Genomic DNA, 20041 nt, shown 5'->3' on the forward strand with positions numbered 1-20041 from the left:
TTTGGAGCTGCCGTGGGTATGTGTTTCTATTGGGGCATTTGCAAAAAGGAAACATTAGCTAGGCATTACAGCTAACATATCTCCAAAGTCCGATAGTGGGTGGCTTTATTGCATCACGCTCGGATTGGCGTTGGTCCTTCTGGGCTACATCCGCATTTCAAGGAATAATGACTGCTGTTTCTTTCGCAGTACATGAATAATCATACAGCCCGGTCATTCTCAGGCAGCAAGCAAGGAATGTTAGACGTACTACTGGGGACGACCGGTATTAAAGCACACAAAACGGAAGCTTGGATTCGCGACTATCCGTCGGGCGTTCTCAGGACCATTTAAACTTCTCGGGACACACCCAATCGTGCAAATAACATCCATAATATTTGCTTTTGAATATGATCTGCTCTATCTTGGCCTATCAACCTTCAGTCAGCTATGGGTAGATTAATATGGGCAATCTGTCGAAATCAGGAACTACATTACTTTCCCTGCGCTATAGGCGAAGTTGCTGGCTCCCAACTTGGTGGACCATTAATGGACTATTACTACTGAAAGGCCGTCTCAAAGAATGGCGGCGCAGAGCCTAAACCAGAGCATCGCCCCCCATTCATGTTCAGGGGGTCGTCGCTTGTGCCAGTTGGCCTTTGTATTTATGGCCGGAGCGCACAGTACTGACTTTGTTGAGTAATTATCGACCTTGGAATCGCGATTACTTCCTTTGGCAGCCAGATTGCCGGACTAAAGCTTCATGCTTACCTCATAGATGTGTATGGAGAGCAAACCAGCTCGGCGATAAGTGCATCACACTTCCCGCGTGGCCTGGCTGCGTTTCTGTTCCCGCTTTTCGCACCAAAAATGTATACAGCCTTGGGATATGGCTAGGGAAATACTGTACTAGCCGCTGCGGCGCTTTGCATTAGCCTCCCCTCACCTTGGGTACTATGGAAGTACGGGGAGAAGTTACGGTCTCAACGTCGCCAAACATGTTAGTCGTGCTAGAAGAGCGGCTCGTCGTGCTTTCGCCTCTAGTTGAAGACATATTTTCGTATTGTCTCTTTCTGCCTCGAGTAGAGTTGACATCTGAAGATTTCGGCATTCTAATATACTACGACAAAATAGTAACATACCTACATTATCCCCGAAAACAGATATGCCTTGAGTCTTGACTAGTGGTGAGGTATGCGACCTTGAGAGTAAGACACTAAGATGAAGTATTATGATGCTAGAGAATAGACAGTCTCACGCGGCGCTCATGCTAAAGATTCTGTCGCTGTTTCAAGCACGGCTTTGCGGCTGGGTGTCTGGTCTCTCTTGATGACCTCTGTGACAGCCCAAATGCCGGCTATAGCATAGGCATAAGCCGTAACTCCCGTAAAGGCACTTATTTCCATGTCAATGACTTCCGTGAAAGATGTAGAACCAGCATAAAGTCCTTGGCACGAACAGGTAGCCATGTCAGAATATCCCCCCAGGCAAACAACACGGTGAGGTTGAGCCTGTTGGTGGCAATAACATAGCCAGCAATAGTATGCAGTACTGACCATTTGCGACGCTGGGTGAAGTTCTTCGATCGGGCCGTATGTGCAGGCGTATTCGTGGATAAGGAATAAAACCCCGCTGATGGATTGGATCAACGAGATTGTCAAAGCCGTATATTCGTTGATGCGGTGGAGGATCGACCACTTCATACGAAGGCTATCAACACGCTGAAGTGGCATCGCTACACATCATAAAACTGCCGGACCAGTGTTAACACATGATACAGCCATCGAGGTGCTGTTTCTTTTGTATTATCAATGATACTGATGCCGGTCTATATGAATATGTTAGCCATCTCAACCTGTCTACTATGAACAGGATTCCCTACTTCCAAAGTCCTGAATAGTGAAAATACTCCCAAGGACGGGTCTGCTCGAAATTTGGGCACGCCGGTGAAGTGAATGCAAACAGCGCAAACAAAAAAAAAGCAGCGCGCTTCAAGGTACAGCTAGACGCAACGAAACCTTTGGCTGTGTACGGGTCAAGGCCATGGCAAAAAAGAAACAAGTTTACCCACGTTACATTTGACCACAGAGACAGGGACATGTCCTTTACCGAAACTAGATCATTTCTTATATGTTGCCTTGGGGATAGGTCCGCCGGCGTTAGATTAGTGATCTTCCCCGGTCTGGGGTCAAAGACACCCCAATAGCCTTCTGATCTCAGCGTTTGTGGCCGTCGGTGTCCTAGAGATAGTCTTCGTATTACGCTGGATACCTCAACAGAGCTTTCGTACAGGTTTGACTCCTTCTTCAGACCTTGCAAATACCCTCACTCAGTCTGTCGAAAATGGCCTCGCCACATATCACTTCTATGCATGGAGCTACTCCCGTAATAATTATCTTCATTCCCGCAGTTCCCTGCATTTTTGCCCTGCCCGCATTTCCGATTTCAAATGACATATTCAACAAAATGCTTCTCCGTGTAATGCAGCGAAAGATAGGGGCAGAGTCCTCGTCAATGACACTCCATTGACAGGCTGGAACTGGTTGGACACCTTGCTGGATGCGTTCACAGTGTTTTCTACGATATGGTCGACGGATCAAGAGCCGACATATCTTTACTTATGATTCCATTCAGCGGCTCCGCAATGGGAATCTGGATTCTGCGCATGATTGAGAGCCTTTGAAAGGGGAACATGGACCACATACCTTCCTTGTAAGCATACCGTTGCACATTACCCACGACGTTGATTCTGGGCTGATCTCATAGCTTTGCAACAATGGCATTATTAGGGCAACTCCTGGGACTGGGAATCGTGAGCCCTATATTCTATGCTTTATCGCTGATTGAACTAAAACTCGTCTTGCTGCGTACCCGATTTTGATGTTGCACCGGAGATACTCTACACAACATCCATCAGCATCGCTATTGGAATGGCTTTCCCTTGGGTTATTGCGGCTCTACCAGTCCCTTCCATCCTGTCAATCAACCAAACGATTCATATCGTAAGACTTTGGGAAATCTTTCCAATCACAACATATCTTGTACAAAAGGCTCTGGATCCTCTAGCCAGACGGGTTCTCGGATCGACAGGACAAGCCGGCGGCCGGGAAAATCGGGCCATGCACCAAGTCTACATCATTGGTCTCCCTTGGAGCACAGCATCGTACTGGTACTTCTTGGTCATGGTATTCTCGGCTTACATGCTTCCTTCTATCTTCAAAACCGAGATAGCTGTGGAGCCTTCAACACCTGCGTCAGCTAAGGAATCCCTTTGCAATCGGCTCTCCATTGCCATCTGTGTCGCAGGGGCAACTATGGTTTGTCCAATGGGAATTTTGGCTAATCGGTGTTGCATGTTTTGTGCGGGCTTTAGCTCGAAGGTCAGAGCTATTAGAAGCCAACACACGTCACTTGAAGTCGAAAATCATGGTGAAAGGACTAATAAGTGCCTTGATGCTTGGCCCCGTCGGTCAACAGTGGTGTTGATATGGCAAGGAGACACGCTTATGTACAAGAACAATCATATCCGTAAAATAGTTTAACGAGCTTTTGCACGCTACAGAAAAGAAATCCCTGGGTTTGATTGGGATGGTCATTGTCATTCATTGGACGAGAGCTGCATCCAGGCCTGTACTGCCAAGCTGACCAAAACATTCTAGTCGGCGACGGAGTGAAAAATGGAAAAGCAATCAGTATTCAATTATAAAACCTAGCTTTCTGGACTAGGTGTCACACGATTAAACACAATTTAAAAATTATCAAAGCGACAACTTGATAAGGTTGATGACAATATCATCCCGAACCAGCACAAGTCTCGATTGATGATCTTCAGCATGTGAAGAAGACATCACGCCGCAAATGACTCGCCCCCAAGTTTCAGTCAGCTACGTAGCTTCCGTGCCCGGTGACATGGAGGGAGGCATGGAGTTTACATTTCGTCATAGCAGGCTCTGTGATCTCAACACCATACGGGGCTTCTCTCCGGGCACAATTAGCCAAGCATGATGGTGCGGTTACCCCGAGGTTCCGTTCCAAGCTTCCCGAGTCGTCGACTGATTGCATACAACAGTATCATCGGCCCTCACTTTCGCTTAGACGTGGGCCGATTGATCCAGCCTACCGTGAAGCTCGACCGCTTGAGGCAACTAGCGTACAACTTGCGTAGACAGAATAATAGCGCAGTGCTTGTATCCTCCACAGTCGTATGAGACAAACGCTGCCTATGTATCCTTTATTATCCCTAGTTCCATCGATATTGATCGTCGATAGCGGCATGAAAGCATCATTAAGGTCTCCAAGCCGGGGGGGGGGGGGGGGGGTTATATAGCGGGGTCTATGGTGTGTGTTAAAGCTAGAATAGGCCGAAATACATACATTGTCCAGGCTCTTTCTTTGAGTATTCAATAAACAAAAGAAATTCTGAAATAGGTTAAACCGCAATAGAAATAGAAATAGCAACAGCACGACTCCAGCATCACAGCAAAGCACTATGATTAGCATGCATCAGAACTGTGCAGACGCGTTACTATTCGATTTACCCACAGATAGGCATCCACAAACGAGCGTGAGAGGCGGGGTTAATATAGTATAATGTTTCCTTACAACTACTTCAAGTCAAGGAGTGGCTAGTCTCGAACGCATAATGGGAGAAGTTGGAAGTGTTACCCTTGAGCATATTAAGATATTTTTACACCCGCAGGCGTATCCTGCTTTTAATAATTAACTAGCACAGCTACCGAAAAATGCATTTTAAGACGAACCTGGAGGACATTCTTAGCCCTAGCCTGGTAAGGCCGCTTTGGGCGGGCTGTTTGCATTTATCGCCTGTTCCAAGCAATCTCGAATCTTCTGGGCGACGCTGTCTTTGCACGCCTGGTCTCTGCACGCGCTGTACTCGGGGAGACTTTTCACGAGGCACTCCCACCTTGTGTCAACGATGGCTGTGGATCCTTCGGGTTTTGTTGGTCTGGCTTAGGCGGCTCCTGCTGAGGCTCTTTCGGCTTTTGCTGGCATGACTGCTTTGCCTCCTCTCTACATCGGTTTACCACTACCCAGCCCTCGTTGTCGCATGCCTCTCTCCCTTGGAAAGGAGTTCTGCCCAAACCCTCATAGTGTAAGTTGCGACCTTTAGCGTTACAAGCTTCAATGACCTGCCTGGATAATTGGGTTGTCGCCAGGCAACCGTCTTGAGGTGATGGTGATGGTGTTGGTGATGACTGCTGTTGTTCCGGCGTGCCTTGCTCATTCTTACATTCATATATCTTGCTCTTACCACCCTTTTCTGCCGCATTCAGCAGAAGCTCCATCAAACCGACGTTGGTGTGGATAATATTGTCTCTGTACTGCCTTGCATCAGGGTAGAAGATGTCGTTGCAGTCCCGGCTTTGCCCAAACTCAAAAGTCAAGGCATGGATGCGATTCGCCCCGCATGTCTGGTTATAATATCCCGCCATGGCCTCATCGGTGCTACCCAGAGCCGGGTACAGGTTTATGGTCTGATCAGCCTCATAGCGAGCTCCGTTGTTGGCGACACGGTTCATGGCAGTGGCCATGCGCTCGGCAGCAGATTTCTGGGCGTCAAAATCATCTCGCTCCATGTACTCTTTGTATTTATCATGGAAGAGGCCTCGTTGGCGGTCGTATCGCTGATTCCGAAAGCTCATGACAGGATCGTCAAACTGTGCATAATCGTCGCCCCATGAATAAAACTAGAACCTTTCCCAGAGCGGAATGTAAGTCGAGATACCATGACAAACTGGTAACACGTTCGAATACATTGGTGATGCTTCGCGTCTCGGGCTCAGAGAGAGGGCTTGGCCCAACGTAATTAGGGGCTGACGGCCTTTTCGACATGCTGACTCTAGCCCGGGGGGTGAAATACTCGCTCGCAGTCCCAGAAAACCCTGAAGTTGCGGTTGATGTCGACGCCAAACTCGTCATTTCCAAAAGGTCTGCGGTTCTTACGCCAGCATGCGTTGTGAGTCTGGTCGTAGTTGATCCCATCCCGGTTGACCGAAGGAATAATGGCGACGCCTACTCCGAGAGCTTGGCGGACTTGTGAAGCATTATATACTTTGCTGCCATAGGTGAGGCCGGTATTCTGCTTATCCGCCCAAAGCAGATCTGAAATTACTGTCTGGCCCTCCACGCTCGCGAGCATGTACACCACTGGTAAGGAACACACGGGGCTGGTCGGAGCCAACTACTCCGTAATAAATATCGCGGCCCTCATATGTCTTATGATCTGCAGTGGAGAGCTTCATTTTCTCCGGATATTCCTGTTGGAGACCTTTGAGAGCTGACCCAATTTCGGAGACACTTAAAATTGACAACTTGGATTCGTCTTTGAAATCGTCAGGCTTGGAGCAAATGCCCCGTGGCACCATTTTGCCGCCTTCAAAGCGATCCCCCTTTCCTATGGGCGCATAGTTTTTTGTTCTCGCAGACTGACGCCGGCGAAGACTGATTTGCCCACCTTCAGTCTCCTCTGGGAGAAGGCAGCCAGCAGTGACGTAGCCAAGGGCCGCCAAAGAAAGAGCAGTTTGCAACTTCATGACTTGATTGACCAGAATAGTCACTATTCATAAAAAGGGGGGCTTTTTGAGAGCAACGTAAACGAAACAAAGGCGCGACCCCCGAGTCGCAGCCAGGGAAGAGCGAATAGCTGAATGCTAAAATACTACGCCACCCCTTGCACGTTAGAGCTGTGGGTGCAAGGGGTACGATCATCCGAAGGCTGGGAGTCCTTGGGCCAAGCAACTATTAAGCCATTACATTTAGCTAGCTATCTAGTTATGCAGAGCCGTGGTCTGACCTATATGGATTCCGTGTAAGGACCTGTCGTCTTCTATGCCGCTCATCCCTCATCTTCATCTTCATACCCTCTGGTGGAGACTCGTAAAACAGGTGACCACGATCAAAGGGCGCATCCAGCATCAAGCCCTGGAGCGTTTTTACGCGAGAGACAGCTACGTAGCTTAAACCAGTCTGAAAGTCCCGACAGGAGAGATCTGTCACGATGACATCTTCAGTGATGCTCTGCGACTTGTGAACCGTAATGGCGTAGCATACGATCAGGGGAAACTGCGTGCGAGTGCAGAGAGTGCTTCCGATGAGGAAGTCCCTGTCTACTGGGAGAATCGGGACAATCTTTCTGCCATCAGCGGTGGTCAGGAACACAGGTCCACTGTACTTGTCAAACTCCATCATGATAACACAGGGAGGGTCTTGGACTGGGTCAGCCCCCGGTGCCCAGCCGATATCGTAAACGGTACCGCGAGCGCCGTTGCAGAGACCAACTGGCTGCCAAAGGTTAGATGTCAGCATCAGACGGGCGCCAATGCATATAGGGATCTGCTTCGCAAGGTTGCCCGCCTTGTCATCAGGCGCCGCAGCCGCGCCAAGGCCGACATTCTTAGCCTTGACCTGAATGACTGGCCGGCCGAGGCGGTCGAGGTGGTAGTGGTTATATTCGTTCACCCTATCTTTCGTGGCGTATACTCGCAAGGCGTTGGCGAACCTGGCGACCTCCAGATCATCTAGCTTCGCCTGTACTCGACCGGAAAGGAGTTTCCAGGACTCGACTGACAGTTGGAGGAGCCGCAATTCCTCGAGAGCTGTGCGAAACGCCTTCTGATCGTCGCCCCGTTGCCGTTGGACAACCTTCAAGAAGACTGATTTATCGAAGCGTCTATATGCGTTCCTGCCTTTGATCTCCACTCCCTGCACCTCTTTATCGTAATAGAGCGGCTTCTGTAGCACGGGTGGAAGCTGGAAGAAGTCGCCAACCAGAAGGATGTTAAGACTACCAAAGAACTCCTCATTCCTACTCGGGAACGCCTCGCGCAGGCGGTCATCGATCCAAGAAAGCTGTCGCAGTCCCAGCATGCTCTTCTCATCGATGATCAGGTAGTTGATGTCCTTCAGCTTCTTCTGGAGCTGGGCCATGTCAGTGGGCGAGAGGGGCTTGAAGTCCTTGTTGATTGGAAGGTGTAACAGGGAGTGCAAAGTAGTGCCCGATATCTGATTTCCCGCGACGCCAGTGGGCGCGGCACGCCAAACAGGTGTCCCTCTCCCGGCAGCAGCGGCTTGGAGGTGCGCGGAGAGCAAATTAATGAGGTATGACTTCCCGGTACCACCTCCACCATCCACATGGAGCAGCAACTGAGAGGGTTCCTGATTCAGGAAGTGGTCCATCACGGTATCGTATACTAAGCGCTGATCCCGGTTTAGGGAATCTCGAGCTTCCAAGGGCTGATGATCCACATCAAGGTCAAGGCGGTTTGCCGCCTTGCGTTGCTTCCAGTAGTCGCCCTTGAGAATACCGTCATCAGTATACCGTCCAACGTGAGGGGTCCAATCATAATTGATGTCGATGTCTCGGCGGCCGAGCATGTCGATATCCTCTTCCTCCAGCGGGCGGTCGGGAAGCATGCGGGCGAGTTCATGCCAGTCTTCATCCACAATGGGCTCTTCATGGACCTCAAGCTCAAATTCGTCGTCCTCAGCCCTCAATTCATTTGTATCTGGCTCCCCATAATGATCGTCCGCATGGGTGTCACGGTGCTGCTCTCTGCAAAACCTGTACGCAGCCGCGAAGGAATCGAACCGCTGCCCGCCCACGGTGAGCAACTCCTCTGGAGAGCGATGCGGATGAGCCATCATCAATTTAACACGGCAGAAGTCACCAAACTGGGGAGATGCCTCCACGGACCTGTATCGAGGAAAGTAAGACAGGACTCTCTTCTTCGCGTTGGCAGCGAGTCTCCTCCACGTCTTGAGATTATACGATTGCAGGTACTCGAGGTAAGTTGCATCCTCGTGCTGGTCATTTCTCTCGAGATACCTCCTGTAGCTGCCGACGGTCTCGTTGACATCTTCATCCACGCGATACGAACGTGCATGTTGCTCCAAAGGACGGCAGTCGACAGAGACCACCATCCGCGTGCCTTCCTGCAGAGGAATGTTAAGGAGAAGATGGGAAATCTCCTGCGCCGAGTAATCTCTCTCGGCAATCAGCTTATTCATCAGGCGAGAGGAGAAGGATAATAGCGGCTGAAGGTGTGCCGTGTGCGGCAAAACCTGGTCTGCAAGCTTACAGTAAGGCTCAGTCTTCTTCTCAGATTTGCTGCAATACTTGGCAGCGTACGTAATAACCGCCTGTAGGCTGGTGCAAGGAGATATGTCGATATTGGCTAGCCAGCCTAGTATAATGGCGGGATTGAAGTGATTCATGAGGTTGTCATTCCGCGCCGCCTCGAAGACATAGTACGACTTGCCTTCCTTCCTGATCACTGCGGCCAGCTCCCGCAAGGCACGAGGAAAGTCAAAACGACACTCCCGCTCTGGATTGGCCGCATTGGCCGCCTCGATATCTGCAGCAGCGCCTTCCATATCCCTCGCCAGATCAACGGTTCTCTTCCTTACGCGTAAGCAGTATGTGGTATTGCATCTGTGGCGCTGGCAGCGGTTGACGATTTGTGAGAGACGCAGGAATGTCAGTTCTGTACTCAGTGGATCTACGCTCAGGGGGTTACCCTCACCCTGGGGCATAGTCCTAGTCGGCTCAGGATTAATGGCAGTGATGTGGAATCCCCACGTGCGTGCAAAAACATCACGAGCGGCTTCATCCACCATGTCGACTCTTGGGCAATTCTCCATCCAGTACAGGCCATGGTTGTGCGGACTGCCACGCCCTTGCCATTCATACCGATCCCAGTAATCCGTAATGTTGAACTTCTTGCTTAACACGATATCTCGAAAGAAACAGTATCGGCGGTAGAAATGGAAAGCAGCAATGTGAGGATTCTGACGCAAAAGTTGGCGCGAGAGACCCATCCTCTCGGACTCGGACGCAGCCAGCCATTCATCATATCGGGGCATGTGCTGGTAGAGACTCCGCCAGTGTAAATCTGCCGGGCTGAATGTGATGAATGCACCAGGACATCCAAGGTTGTAGGCATAGGCCTCGAGGTCCTGCCTCTTCCTGTTCCAGAAGGGGCGCGTGCCGCGAATAGGTACCGCATGTCTTGTGATTGAGTTGATTAGCACCTGCGCCTCAGGGTCCTCGCTGTGCTCCAGTGCCTGAACAAGCTGCTCCCGTGTGAGCGGTTCATGACTACCATCGTGTTGCTTCACGAAGAATTTGGACCGTGCACGGGCCTGTGACCGCATCAGAGTATTGAAGGCGACGAAGCGGAAGGTCGGGTGGCGTGCAAAACGCCCGTCATGCCAGCGCATCGCGTGCTCGATGTAGTCCTTGTAGTCGATTGACCGTAGCCGAGGCTCAACAAAGTCGGCTCTCCCGTCAGGAAAGAGGCAGGGAAAAGCTAAGGAGAGTAGGGCATGAGAGCGATTGAACTCATTAATGGGTGTGCGCCGTATATTCGGAAGCTGCAGCTCGTGCTGCACCTGCTCCTGGAAGCTTGTGGAAAGCCTTGGTTCAGCTTCTGGTTCTCCGGCAAGAATAGACCGCAGAGCATCGAGCTCCGTGTCCTTGGCCAAAAGGTCCGGCACCGCAGCCTCGTCCTCCAGGTCCGGTTCTGCCTCCTCATCTTCCTCGGGTCCAACTTCGGCAGCCTCCACCTGGCTCTGGGGGATGTCGTCCAGGACATTGCCATCTTGAGGCAATTGACTCAGCCGCTCTTCGTCGATGACGATGCATCGATAGCCAGGATGATGGCGCCGGAGGTAGTTAAGCCATATGGCAACTGGCTGGCGGCGTACACGGAACTGGCGGGTGAATTGCCGGCTAAGGTTTGCATGGGACGACGTATTGGAAGGACGGAGTAATACAGTGTTCAACTCCCGCGGCAAAAGCGGGAGTTGGTTGTACACCAAGCCAACCTCGCGGAGAAAGTGAACAACATGTCCCCGATATTTGTACTGCTGGCCCCGCACAAGCATAATATTCACGTGGACGTGAACACGGCCTATTAAAGACTCTTCAGTAGGTGTAAGCTGAGGCAATTGAGTCGGTACGGAGCCAAAATCCAACTGGTTGTCCACAGAGAAGAAGTACGGCTCTTCAGGGCCGCGTTTATCATCCTTTCGACAGCAACGCGCACAAATGCCATCAGAATCGATCTTCATCTGGAACCAACGCTCTTGACATCGACCACAAAATTGCATTTGGTCATTGTCCAGCTTTGTCCAGAACTCACGGAGGATTGCTTTATCACGACAGGTCAAGGCGCAAGCGTCCAGGTCCCCATTCCACACCGGATCTTGTGCGTGAAATACGGCCGATTCTTCAGGTGGAATCATCACTGGACTCCGGTACCGTCGTGGCGGCCCCGACGATCGAGTTTGCCTTTGAGATTTTTTTGGCCGCCCTCCTGTACCAGGGGCAGGACCACGGCGAGCACGGCGACGAGGCCCTGACTTTCTGGAAGGCTGCCGCGAGCAATAGCGAAGAGGGCTTTCGTCCAAGGCATTGCTATTATCGTTCCCGTCTTCGTCCCCTAGATCGGAATCAGACTCTACCCCTAGGTGTTCGAGGTACTTCCGTGGTCGAGCAGGTGAAAGCAGCAAGTTGAAATAGTCCTCGACGTCAACATCAGATTCAGAGAACTGTCCCCTGTCATCCGCTTCCTTGGTCATTCCATCCCCATCTGGGAGCTCATTTGCCTGTAGTCGATCTTGACTCCCAGCTACGTTCCGTGGTTAGCTTGAACAAACTGCCGGGACCACAGCACAAGGATACCTTCTCCAGGACCATCAGAACCTTCAAAGACGCCGAGTTGAGAGATTGTGGGAGTTAGTGACACAGCCTCCCCTGCACGGCGTCGTGAACGATGGTCGCGCCGAATAGTGGCCTGCTTGGCCCTGGCGCCGGCCTTGGAGGCATCATCTTGCGAGTCCTTCCCGCCCTTGTGGAACCTAACAGCCAGGTAAGAGTAGTCCACACCAGTCGTGCTGCTTCGGACAGTAGATGGATCAGAATGTGAGGCGACAGGATCGGTCGAGGGCGGCACAGGCGGTGAGGGAGCTAGAGCCCGGAAGAGCCGCGAGCTCGCTTGGGTTGGTGGGATCGGCGTCCCCAGCACTATCTGCGGCTGGCTGCCTGGCTCTCCGAACAAACTCCTAGCTGTATGTTGTTGCCGTAGCTTCTCTGGCGATGTAGGTTGGGTTCCAGATCTCTGGTTAGGAGGCGATAGGCCAGCGTCTCTGTCGGTTCTTTTCGGGGCAGATCTCTCAGCTGAGGTAGGACGGACAGCCAGCTTTCTCAATGCAAGGACGGCACCTTTGGACCTGGCACGCTTGATCAGGTTAGGGAGGCATATATAGTATATCAATGGTGTCAGTTACCTCGGAATTGCGGTGGTCCCGGCATTCCAGACAGGTTGTAGTTGGATTGGCAGATTTCCTCCTGCTAACGAAATTACTTGGTGATTTTGTTCGGTCGCAAGACGGGCAATGGACTGCCAATTCAGATCTAGGACTAATATTACCCCTAGAATCATAATCCATACCCAACCATGCGGTACATCTGTTTCAATAATGGAAGAAAGGCTGCTGGCCAAGCAAACGAACAGATCGCTGGGCAAATTTAGCGATTGTAAACGATTGTAAACGATTGTAAACGATTGTAAACAGAGAAGTAAACAAAGAAGCACCGACAGACGGTGGCTGTCCTTTACCCACTTTTCTAGAGCCACCAACCAATCCAGCCTTCTTTCGCGATTTCCCATACAAAATTTGGACCAATAGAAACTTATTTGTCAAGCCTGCACCAAACCCTCATTATTCGGAAAACTTATGGATTAATGTAGAGTCAGCCTTCGGCTGAATAATTAAAAAATAAAATAAGCTTTAATTATTATAATATAATTACCTTTACTTTAATTACTTAACTTTTAATCTCTCTTATAATCTTATAATTTTTAAAGCTTTTTAAAAAGTTACTTAATTAAAATAATAAAGATAAGTACTTAAAAAACCTTTATTTTATAAGTGCTTTTACCTTTAATAATAAAGAATTTAATAGAATTATTAAGTAATTAAAAGAATATAATAGCTTTAAGTAAAGAGAAAATACTTAAATAATTAAATAAAGTTATTATAACTCTTTAAAATTAAATTACTTAATTAAAGAAGTTATAAAAGCTTTAAAAAAAGAAAAAAAAGCTATAAAAATTAATTCTTAAAATTACTTACTTAATAATAAAAAAGAAATATAACTTTTATAATTTAAAGAAAAGTAATAATTAAAAAGTATAGGTTAAGAATATTAACTCTTTTTATTATTTAATAAACTCTTAAAAGTATAAGATTTAAATAAATAACTTAATTTATAATTTTAATAAAGTAAAATATAAGTATTATAAGAATTATTAAAAAATTCTTTTTACCTTAAATTATATAAACTTAAAATATAAGATAAAATAAAATTAATATTTTAATAAATAATTAATAAATTAAAAGGAAAATCTTAAGAATAATTAAAATATATTTAAGAATTAAACTCTTATACTTTTAAAAAACGTGAAAAATTATAAGGCTTAAATAATTATATAATTAAAATAAGTAAAGTAACGTGAAAATTAAAGCTTTATAAACTTTAATATTTACTTAAATTTATTAAAGAAACACTTAAAAAAAGCTAATAAAAAGTTATAAGTACTTACTCTTTTTATTAAGTTATAACTTAAAGTTTAAGATTATATAAACTTATATACCTTTATCTTTAAGAAAACTTAAAAAAAAGTAATTTAAATTACTTAATAATTTTAAAATATTATATTAAAGAAAAATAAGTAAAAGATTAACTTATTTTAATTAAAAAGCTTTTTAAAGATACTTTAATAAGAAAAAAGTAACTTATTAAAAGCTTATCTTAATAATAAAAGATCTTTATAATTAAATTATTATAATTAAAACTTAAACTTAATTAAATAAAAAAGGTTATATTATTATAATTATAATAATAAGAATTACCTTTAACTTACTTATAATAAATTACTTAAAAATAACTTAAATAATTAAAGAAATACTTAAAGGTTAAAGTAATTACCTTTACTTGAACTTTAAGTTAAAAAGTATTAATAAACTAATATTTTAATATAAAGATTATTATATATAAGTATGATATTATAAAAACTTACGTTAATTTTAATAATTATATAATACTTAATCTTATTAATATTAACTTTATAAGGTAATAAAAACTATATTAAGTAAAAGTAATAGCTCTTATTTTATAATTAATTAAAACTCTTATAATTCTCTAATATAATATATATAAAGTACTTATTTAAGCTATTAACTTTTATAAGTATAAATATACCTTAAAACTATTATATATTACTATTAAAAGAGACTTAAATTTGGAGGAAAATCTTATTTTAATAAGAATATATATATTAATTAAATAAAAAATATATATAATTATATATAGCTAAGAATAATAATATAAGTTTTAAAGAGAGAGCTTTTCACTAAATAATCCCTATAAATTTATTAAGAAGTACTAGAATATAACTTAAATTTACGCTATTATTAGTATACTTAAAAAAGACTTTCTTATTTTAAGAGATAAAAAGCTAATAAAAGAGTATAATTTTATAAATAATATTTTAATAAAGCTTTATAACTTTAAGAATATCTTTATAAATAATTATTTTAAGACCTTATTATTATATAAGAATATTAATTATAATATTAAGCTTTTATCTAATATTATATTACCTTATAAATTTATTTATCTATTATTTTAAGCTAAGATAAAGAAGCTTTACTAATATATTAATAAAAACCTAATAAATAAACGAATAAAACCCTTAAAAAGCCTAATTAAAATATTAATTTCATTTATATTTAAGAAGAATAAAACCTTAAGATTATATATGAATTATAAGAGATTAAATAAAGTAACTTAAAAGAATTATTATATATTACCTTTAATTTTAAAGTTACTTAATAAATATTAAGAGATTAAGTTCTTCTTAAAAATTAATATTAAAAATACCTATTATAAAATATAAATAAAAGAGAGAGATAAGTAAAAGATAGCTTTTTAAATTTATTATAGGTATTATAAATACTTAATTATACTTTTTAGCCTTATAAATACGCTTATTACTTTTTAAAATTATATTTACTAAGCCTTATAAAGGCTAATTAATATTATTTATATAGTATATTTAAATAATATTTTAATCTTCTTAAAAATAAAAGAGAAATATATCTCTTATATTACCTAAATATTAAAATAAATATAAGTAATTAAGTTATTTATAAAGCTATTTAAGTGTATTTTCTATTAAATCTTTATAGAATTTTTAAGGTTTATTTTATTAATTAATAATCTTTTAATAGATTTAAAATAAGTATAAATTATTTAAGAATAAAAAGAATTAATTACGTATTATAAGATATAAGTATTTTTAGAATTCTATAACTTTTATTAATAATTTATATAAAGTTACTTTAAAATAATAATACTCTTAAATACCTTATTAAAGAGAAGTTAAAATAGTAAGAAGCTTAATTACTTAACCTTTATAAGTAAAAAATAATTAATATTTAATTATTTAAAGAATACCTTTATAAGAGTCTCTTTTCTTTAATATTATAATTTAAGTAAAATAATTTAAATTAAAATAAATGCGTTTAACTTTATAATAATTAAAATTCTCTTATAATTAAATAATAAAAGGTAATATTACCTTATTATATTTTAATCTTAAAAGTTTATTAATATAAAAAGAAATTATAAAATATTAAACTAAAAATTATTTATTATAATAGAATTATTTAAATATTAATAATATTATATAAAAGAAGTAATAAACTTAATTAAAGTTTTATTAAACTATTATAACCTTTAAATATTTATAAGGTAACTTAAGCTAAATAAGTGTTAAACTTATTAATATATATTCTTATTACTCTTTAACTTTATTATTAAGTATTAATTTAATAAGAGTAATTTAATAAATAAGCTATTAAAATAACTTAATTATAAAGGTAAAGCTATATTTAATAAAGAGTTATTATTAAACTTATAAAAGAAGCTAATAATTACCTAAGAAAAAGTAAAGAATACTTTAAGAAACTATAAAAATTATAATAAAAAGCTAACGTTTAATTAAATATATAAAGCTTTAAGACTTTTAAGAGAAAGATATTTAACTTATATAAGCTAAGTAATTATTATAAGTCTAATAATTATTACTTATTTTATTAATAAATTTAAGAAGAAAGTAAGTATAATAAGTATAATTACGTAAAGTTAAGTAAAGTATATTATAAGATAATAATTAATTTATAAGAATAAATTAATTATATTACTTAAAGAACTTTTACTTTAAGTTTAAAGCTATAACTTAAATATATAAAAGTAATTTATTAATAAGCTAATAATAAAATAAAAAGAAAAGAAAAATTAAATAAAAGATAAGAGTAATCTCTTATTATATAAGAATCAAGTAATTATATCTTAAGATTTAAAGATATATTAAAAGTTACTTAAGTTATATTATAATAATTTATTAATAGATTACTTTAAAATAAAAAGAATCTTAAAATTATTATAATATAACTTTTATTAATTATATATATAAGATAAAGTAAAAGATTATATTATAAGCTATATAATTTATTAAGAGATAATAATCTAATAATATTACTTATATAATGCGCTTAAATTACTATTAATTTTATAATAATTTTAGGTTAAAATATTAATAGACTTTATAATAAAGCTATTTAAAATAAAGTATTTTAAGTAAAGTATTAATATAATACTAATAATAGTAAATTAATTTATTAAGTATTCTCTTTTTTTAATAATTAATACTATTATTAACGTTATAAAACTAGTAAAACTCTTTTATTATAAGATTAAACTTTAATTTAACGTATTAAAAGGTATTATATTTAATAAAGAGCTAGTATTTATTAGCTAATTTTAGTTAAACCTTTATTACTTATTTAAGATAAAAAAAAGGCTTTTAATAGCTTTTTACTTATAAATAAATAAGTAAATAAAAAGAATAAATTAAACTATAAAGTATTACTTATATTATTTTATTATAAGTAATTAATTAATATAAGTATAATTATTATTATAAGCTTAATTCGCTTATAATAACGTAAAGAGTAATATAATAAATTACTTATTTAATTATAATTTAATAGAGTATAACTTAAAGTTTTACTTTTACCTTAAAGTTAAAGCTTATTAAAAGAGAGTACTTATTATAAAAACCTATATAATTAAGCTTAAGAAAGTATAAGAATAACTTTAAATTAATTAATAAAAAGCTATAAAATTTTAAGTAAAGTATTATAATTAATAATATATATCTTTTATCTTATATAAAAGAGACTTAATAGATCTAATTATAAAGAATATTAAATTTAAGGTAAGAAAATAAAAGCTTATCTTTTATTATATTAAACCCTTTTAAATTTTAAAAACTATTAAAAAATAAGTATATTACTTAATATTATTAAAATAATATAATTACCTTTATAATATCTTTTATATTAGCTTATTAAAGCTATAAAAAAAGTTAGAAAATACTAGTAAAAACTTACTTTTAATATTAAACCTTAAAGAGAATAATAAAAAGTATAAAGTTAAAGGAGTTAAGAATTAAAGAGAGTTTTAAAAAGATACTTATTATTTAATAAAGTAAAAGAGATAGCTCTTTAAGTATAATTAATAAATAACTATTAAAGATATAATTAATATACTTAAGGTAATTATTATATTTTAATAAAATAAAAATAAATAAAAAGCTAATAAAATATTATAAGAAAACTATAAGTAAAAAGTAATATAAATAAAACTTTTACTCTCGCTCTTATATTATAATACTAGCTTAAAATTACCTTTAAAACGAAAAATAACCCAAGATTTAAATTCCTTACACTTAATTACCCTTTATTATAATATTATATTAAGGCTATAATAAAAGTAGTATAAAGAATATAATATTAATAGTAATAAATAAAGGAGAAAAGAGGCTTATATAAAGCTATTATTACCTAAATATAAGTAGAGAATAGTTTACGAAATAGGTATTATATAACCCTAAGTTAAATGCGATTTAAGATAAACTTAATAATAAAAAACGCGCTATTTATAATAAATTAACTAGTCTTATTCTAGTAGCTTTATTAAAGTGTATATAAAAACTATTTAAAGAGTATACTATTTAAAAAGTAGTATAATATTAAGTTAAAGCTATAGCTATTACTAATAATACCTTAATTATAAAAGTATAGCTTTATAATATAATTATAGCTATAATATAAGAAGCACTTTATAATACTACTTAATAGAGAACTTAGGTAAGTGTTATAACTAACCTAGCTAAGGCGTAAACCTAGAAATCTCCCCTCTTAGTTATCCCTAATTACTAGTATTATAAAATTATTATTAAAGGTATTATAATTATAAAAGTACTTTAAAATTAAACTATTAAAGACATGATAAAGGCTATAAATTAAGCCCTAAAAAGTAATATAATAGTAGCTATATATAAGCTATTTAATAAAGATATAATTATTATATTTTGAGATAACGCTTTTTTCTTTAAGAAAAATATAAATTAAACTTAAGCTACCTTTAAGCTAAAAGTAATAATTTATATAAGAATTCTTAGTATTATAATAAAGGCCTTTCTTATTTAATATACTAAAAAAAAAGACCTTATAATTAATCTTAATAGAGAAAATAATACGAAGATTATACGTGTTATAACGCGTTACCCTTAAAGTAATACTATAATATAAACGGTTTTAATTTTAAAAGTTAAAGACATAAAGTAAGTGAATAGGTTATATTAAATTAAACTTATATATAAGGCTAAGATATTTAATATTAAACCCTATAATAGAACTCTTAACTTATATTAATATTATAATTACTATAAAATAGGTTATATTATTAAATATTATAAGATAATATTAAGGTATAGTTAATATACTATTACTTAATATAAAGATAAAGAAGAAAGCTACTCTATTATTATATTAAATACTAGAGAAAAGTGCGTTCTTTACTTTAAAATACACTTAACTTAATTTTACTTTTATTTTATATTAAAGAAATACTAGAATAAAGTTAAAGAAGTATATATAAAACGCTTAATAAGATTTATTAAGCTATATTATAATAATAAATACCACTTAAAATTAAAGGCTAAGAGTAACTTATTCTTAGCGGAAAACTAACCTTTTATAAAGAAAAGAGAGTATTTATTAAAAAGCTATAATTATTATAATATTATTAACTTTTAATTAAATAAAATACTATAGTATATTAATTACTTCTTAGCTAATACCCCTTTAATAGAAGTGCTAATTATAGTTATTTAACTCTTTATCTAGTAATAATAAAAATCCTTTATTAAAATATTAATAAGAAGAATATACTTATATATATAGTACTATAATATAGCTTTAATATTAATTTAATAGTAATATAAAAATAGAAAATAATAAGGTATAATTAGCCTTTTAGCTTAAGGCTTAATAAATATTACCTAATATACTATAAAGAAAGAAACGCTATATATATTAATAAAAGGTATAGCTTTAATATATAAAAGACCTAAGAAAAAAAGAATTAAAGCTACGTAACGCTTAAAGATATTAATATTTTTTCACTTTATTCAAAGCTATTAGGCCTTAACTAATAAATACTATTAATAAAATTAAAGATAATAGAGCCTTTAAATTAAAGCGTTTTTATTAGTAATTTTAACTAAAAACACCTATTATAAAACGCTTATAATAGAATATTTAATAGAGTAAAGAGACTTTTATAAATAATAAAGTAATAATAACTTATACTTATTACGCTATATAAGAAATTTATCTAATAATATTATAGCTATAAGAATAATATTACAAATCTAATATAAGTTATAAGAAGTCTTAAAGTAATATACTTAAACGCGCTTAATATAATTAAATTTAATTATATTTTATAATTAATTAATATTAACCTTAAAGAAAAGAAGCTTATATTAAATACCTTATTATTAAGATATATATAAAAGAAAATAAAAGATAATTTAATAGCTATAAAGGTATAATATTACTT

The 20041-nt window shown here is 37.8% G+C and overlaps 2 protein-coding genes across 2 annotated transcripts; both read right to left on the minus strand.

Annotated features, from left to right (window-relative positions):
- Window positions 1–4637: 4637 nt before the first annotated feature.
- Window positions 4638–5642, minus strand: J3458_021433 (uncharacterized protein; the record flags this gene model as incomplete). The annotated part of the gene is made up of 2 exons (XM_066122620.1): window positions 4638–4685; window positions 4740–5642. The coding sequence occupies one exon, from the start codon at window positions 5640–5642 to the stop codon at window positions 4887–4889; it is 756 nt and encodes a 251-aa protein (XP_065972378.1). The 3' UTR covers window positions 4638–4685; window positions 4740–4886.
- A 197-nt stretch (window positions 5643–5839) lies between these two features.
- Window positions 5840–6139, minus strand: J3458_021434 (uncharacterized protein; the record flags this gene model as incomplete). Its single annotated transcript, XM_066122621.1, has 1 exon — window positions 5840–6139. One exon carries the CDS (start codon window positions 6137–6139, stop codon window positions 5840–5842), a length of 300 nt encoding a protein of 99 aa, XP_065972379.1.
- Between the last annotated feature and the right edge of the window lie 13902 nt (window positions 6140–20041).

This window comes from Metarhizium acridum (assembly GCF_019434415.1).
Source record: "Metarhizium acridum strain ARSEF 324 chromosome Unknown scaffold_579, whole genome shotgun sequence".
NCBI classification, from domain to species: Eukaryota; Fungi; Ascomycota; class Sordariomycetes; order Hypocreales; family Clavicipitaceae; genus Metarhizium; species Metarhizium acridum.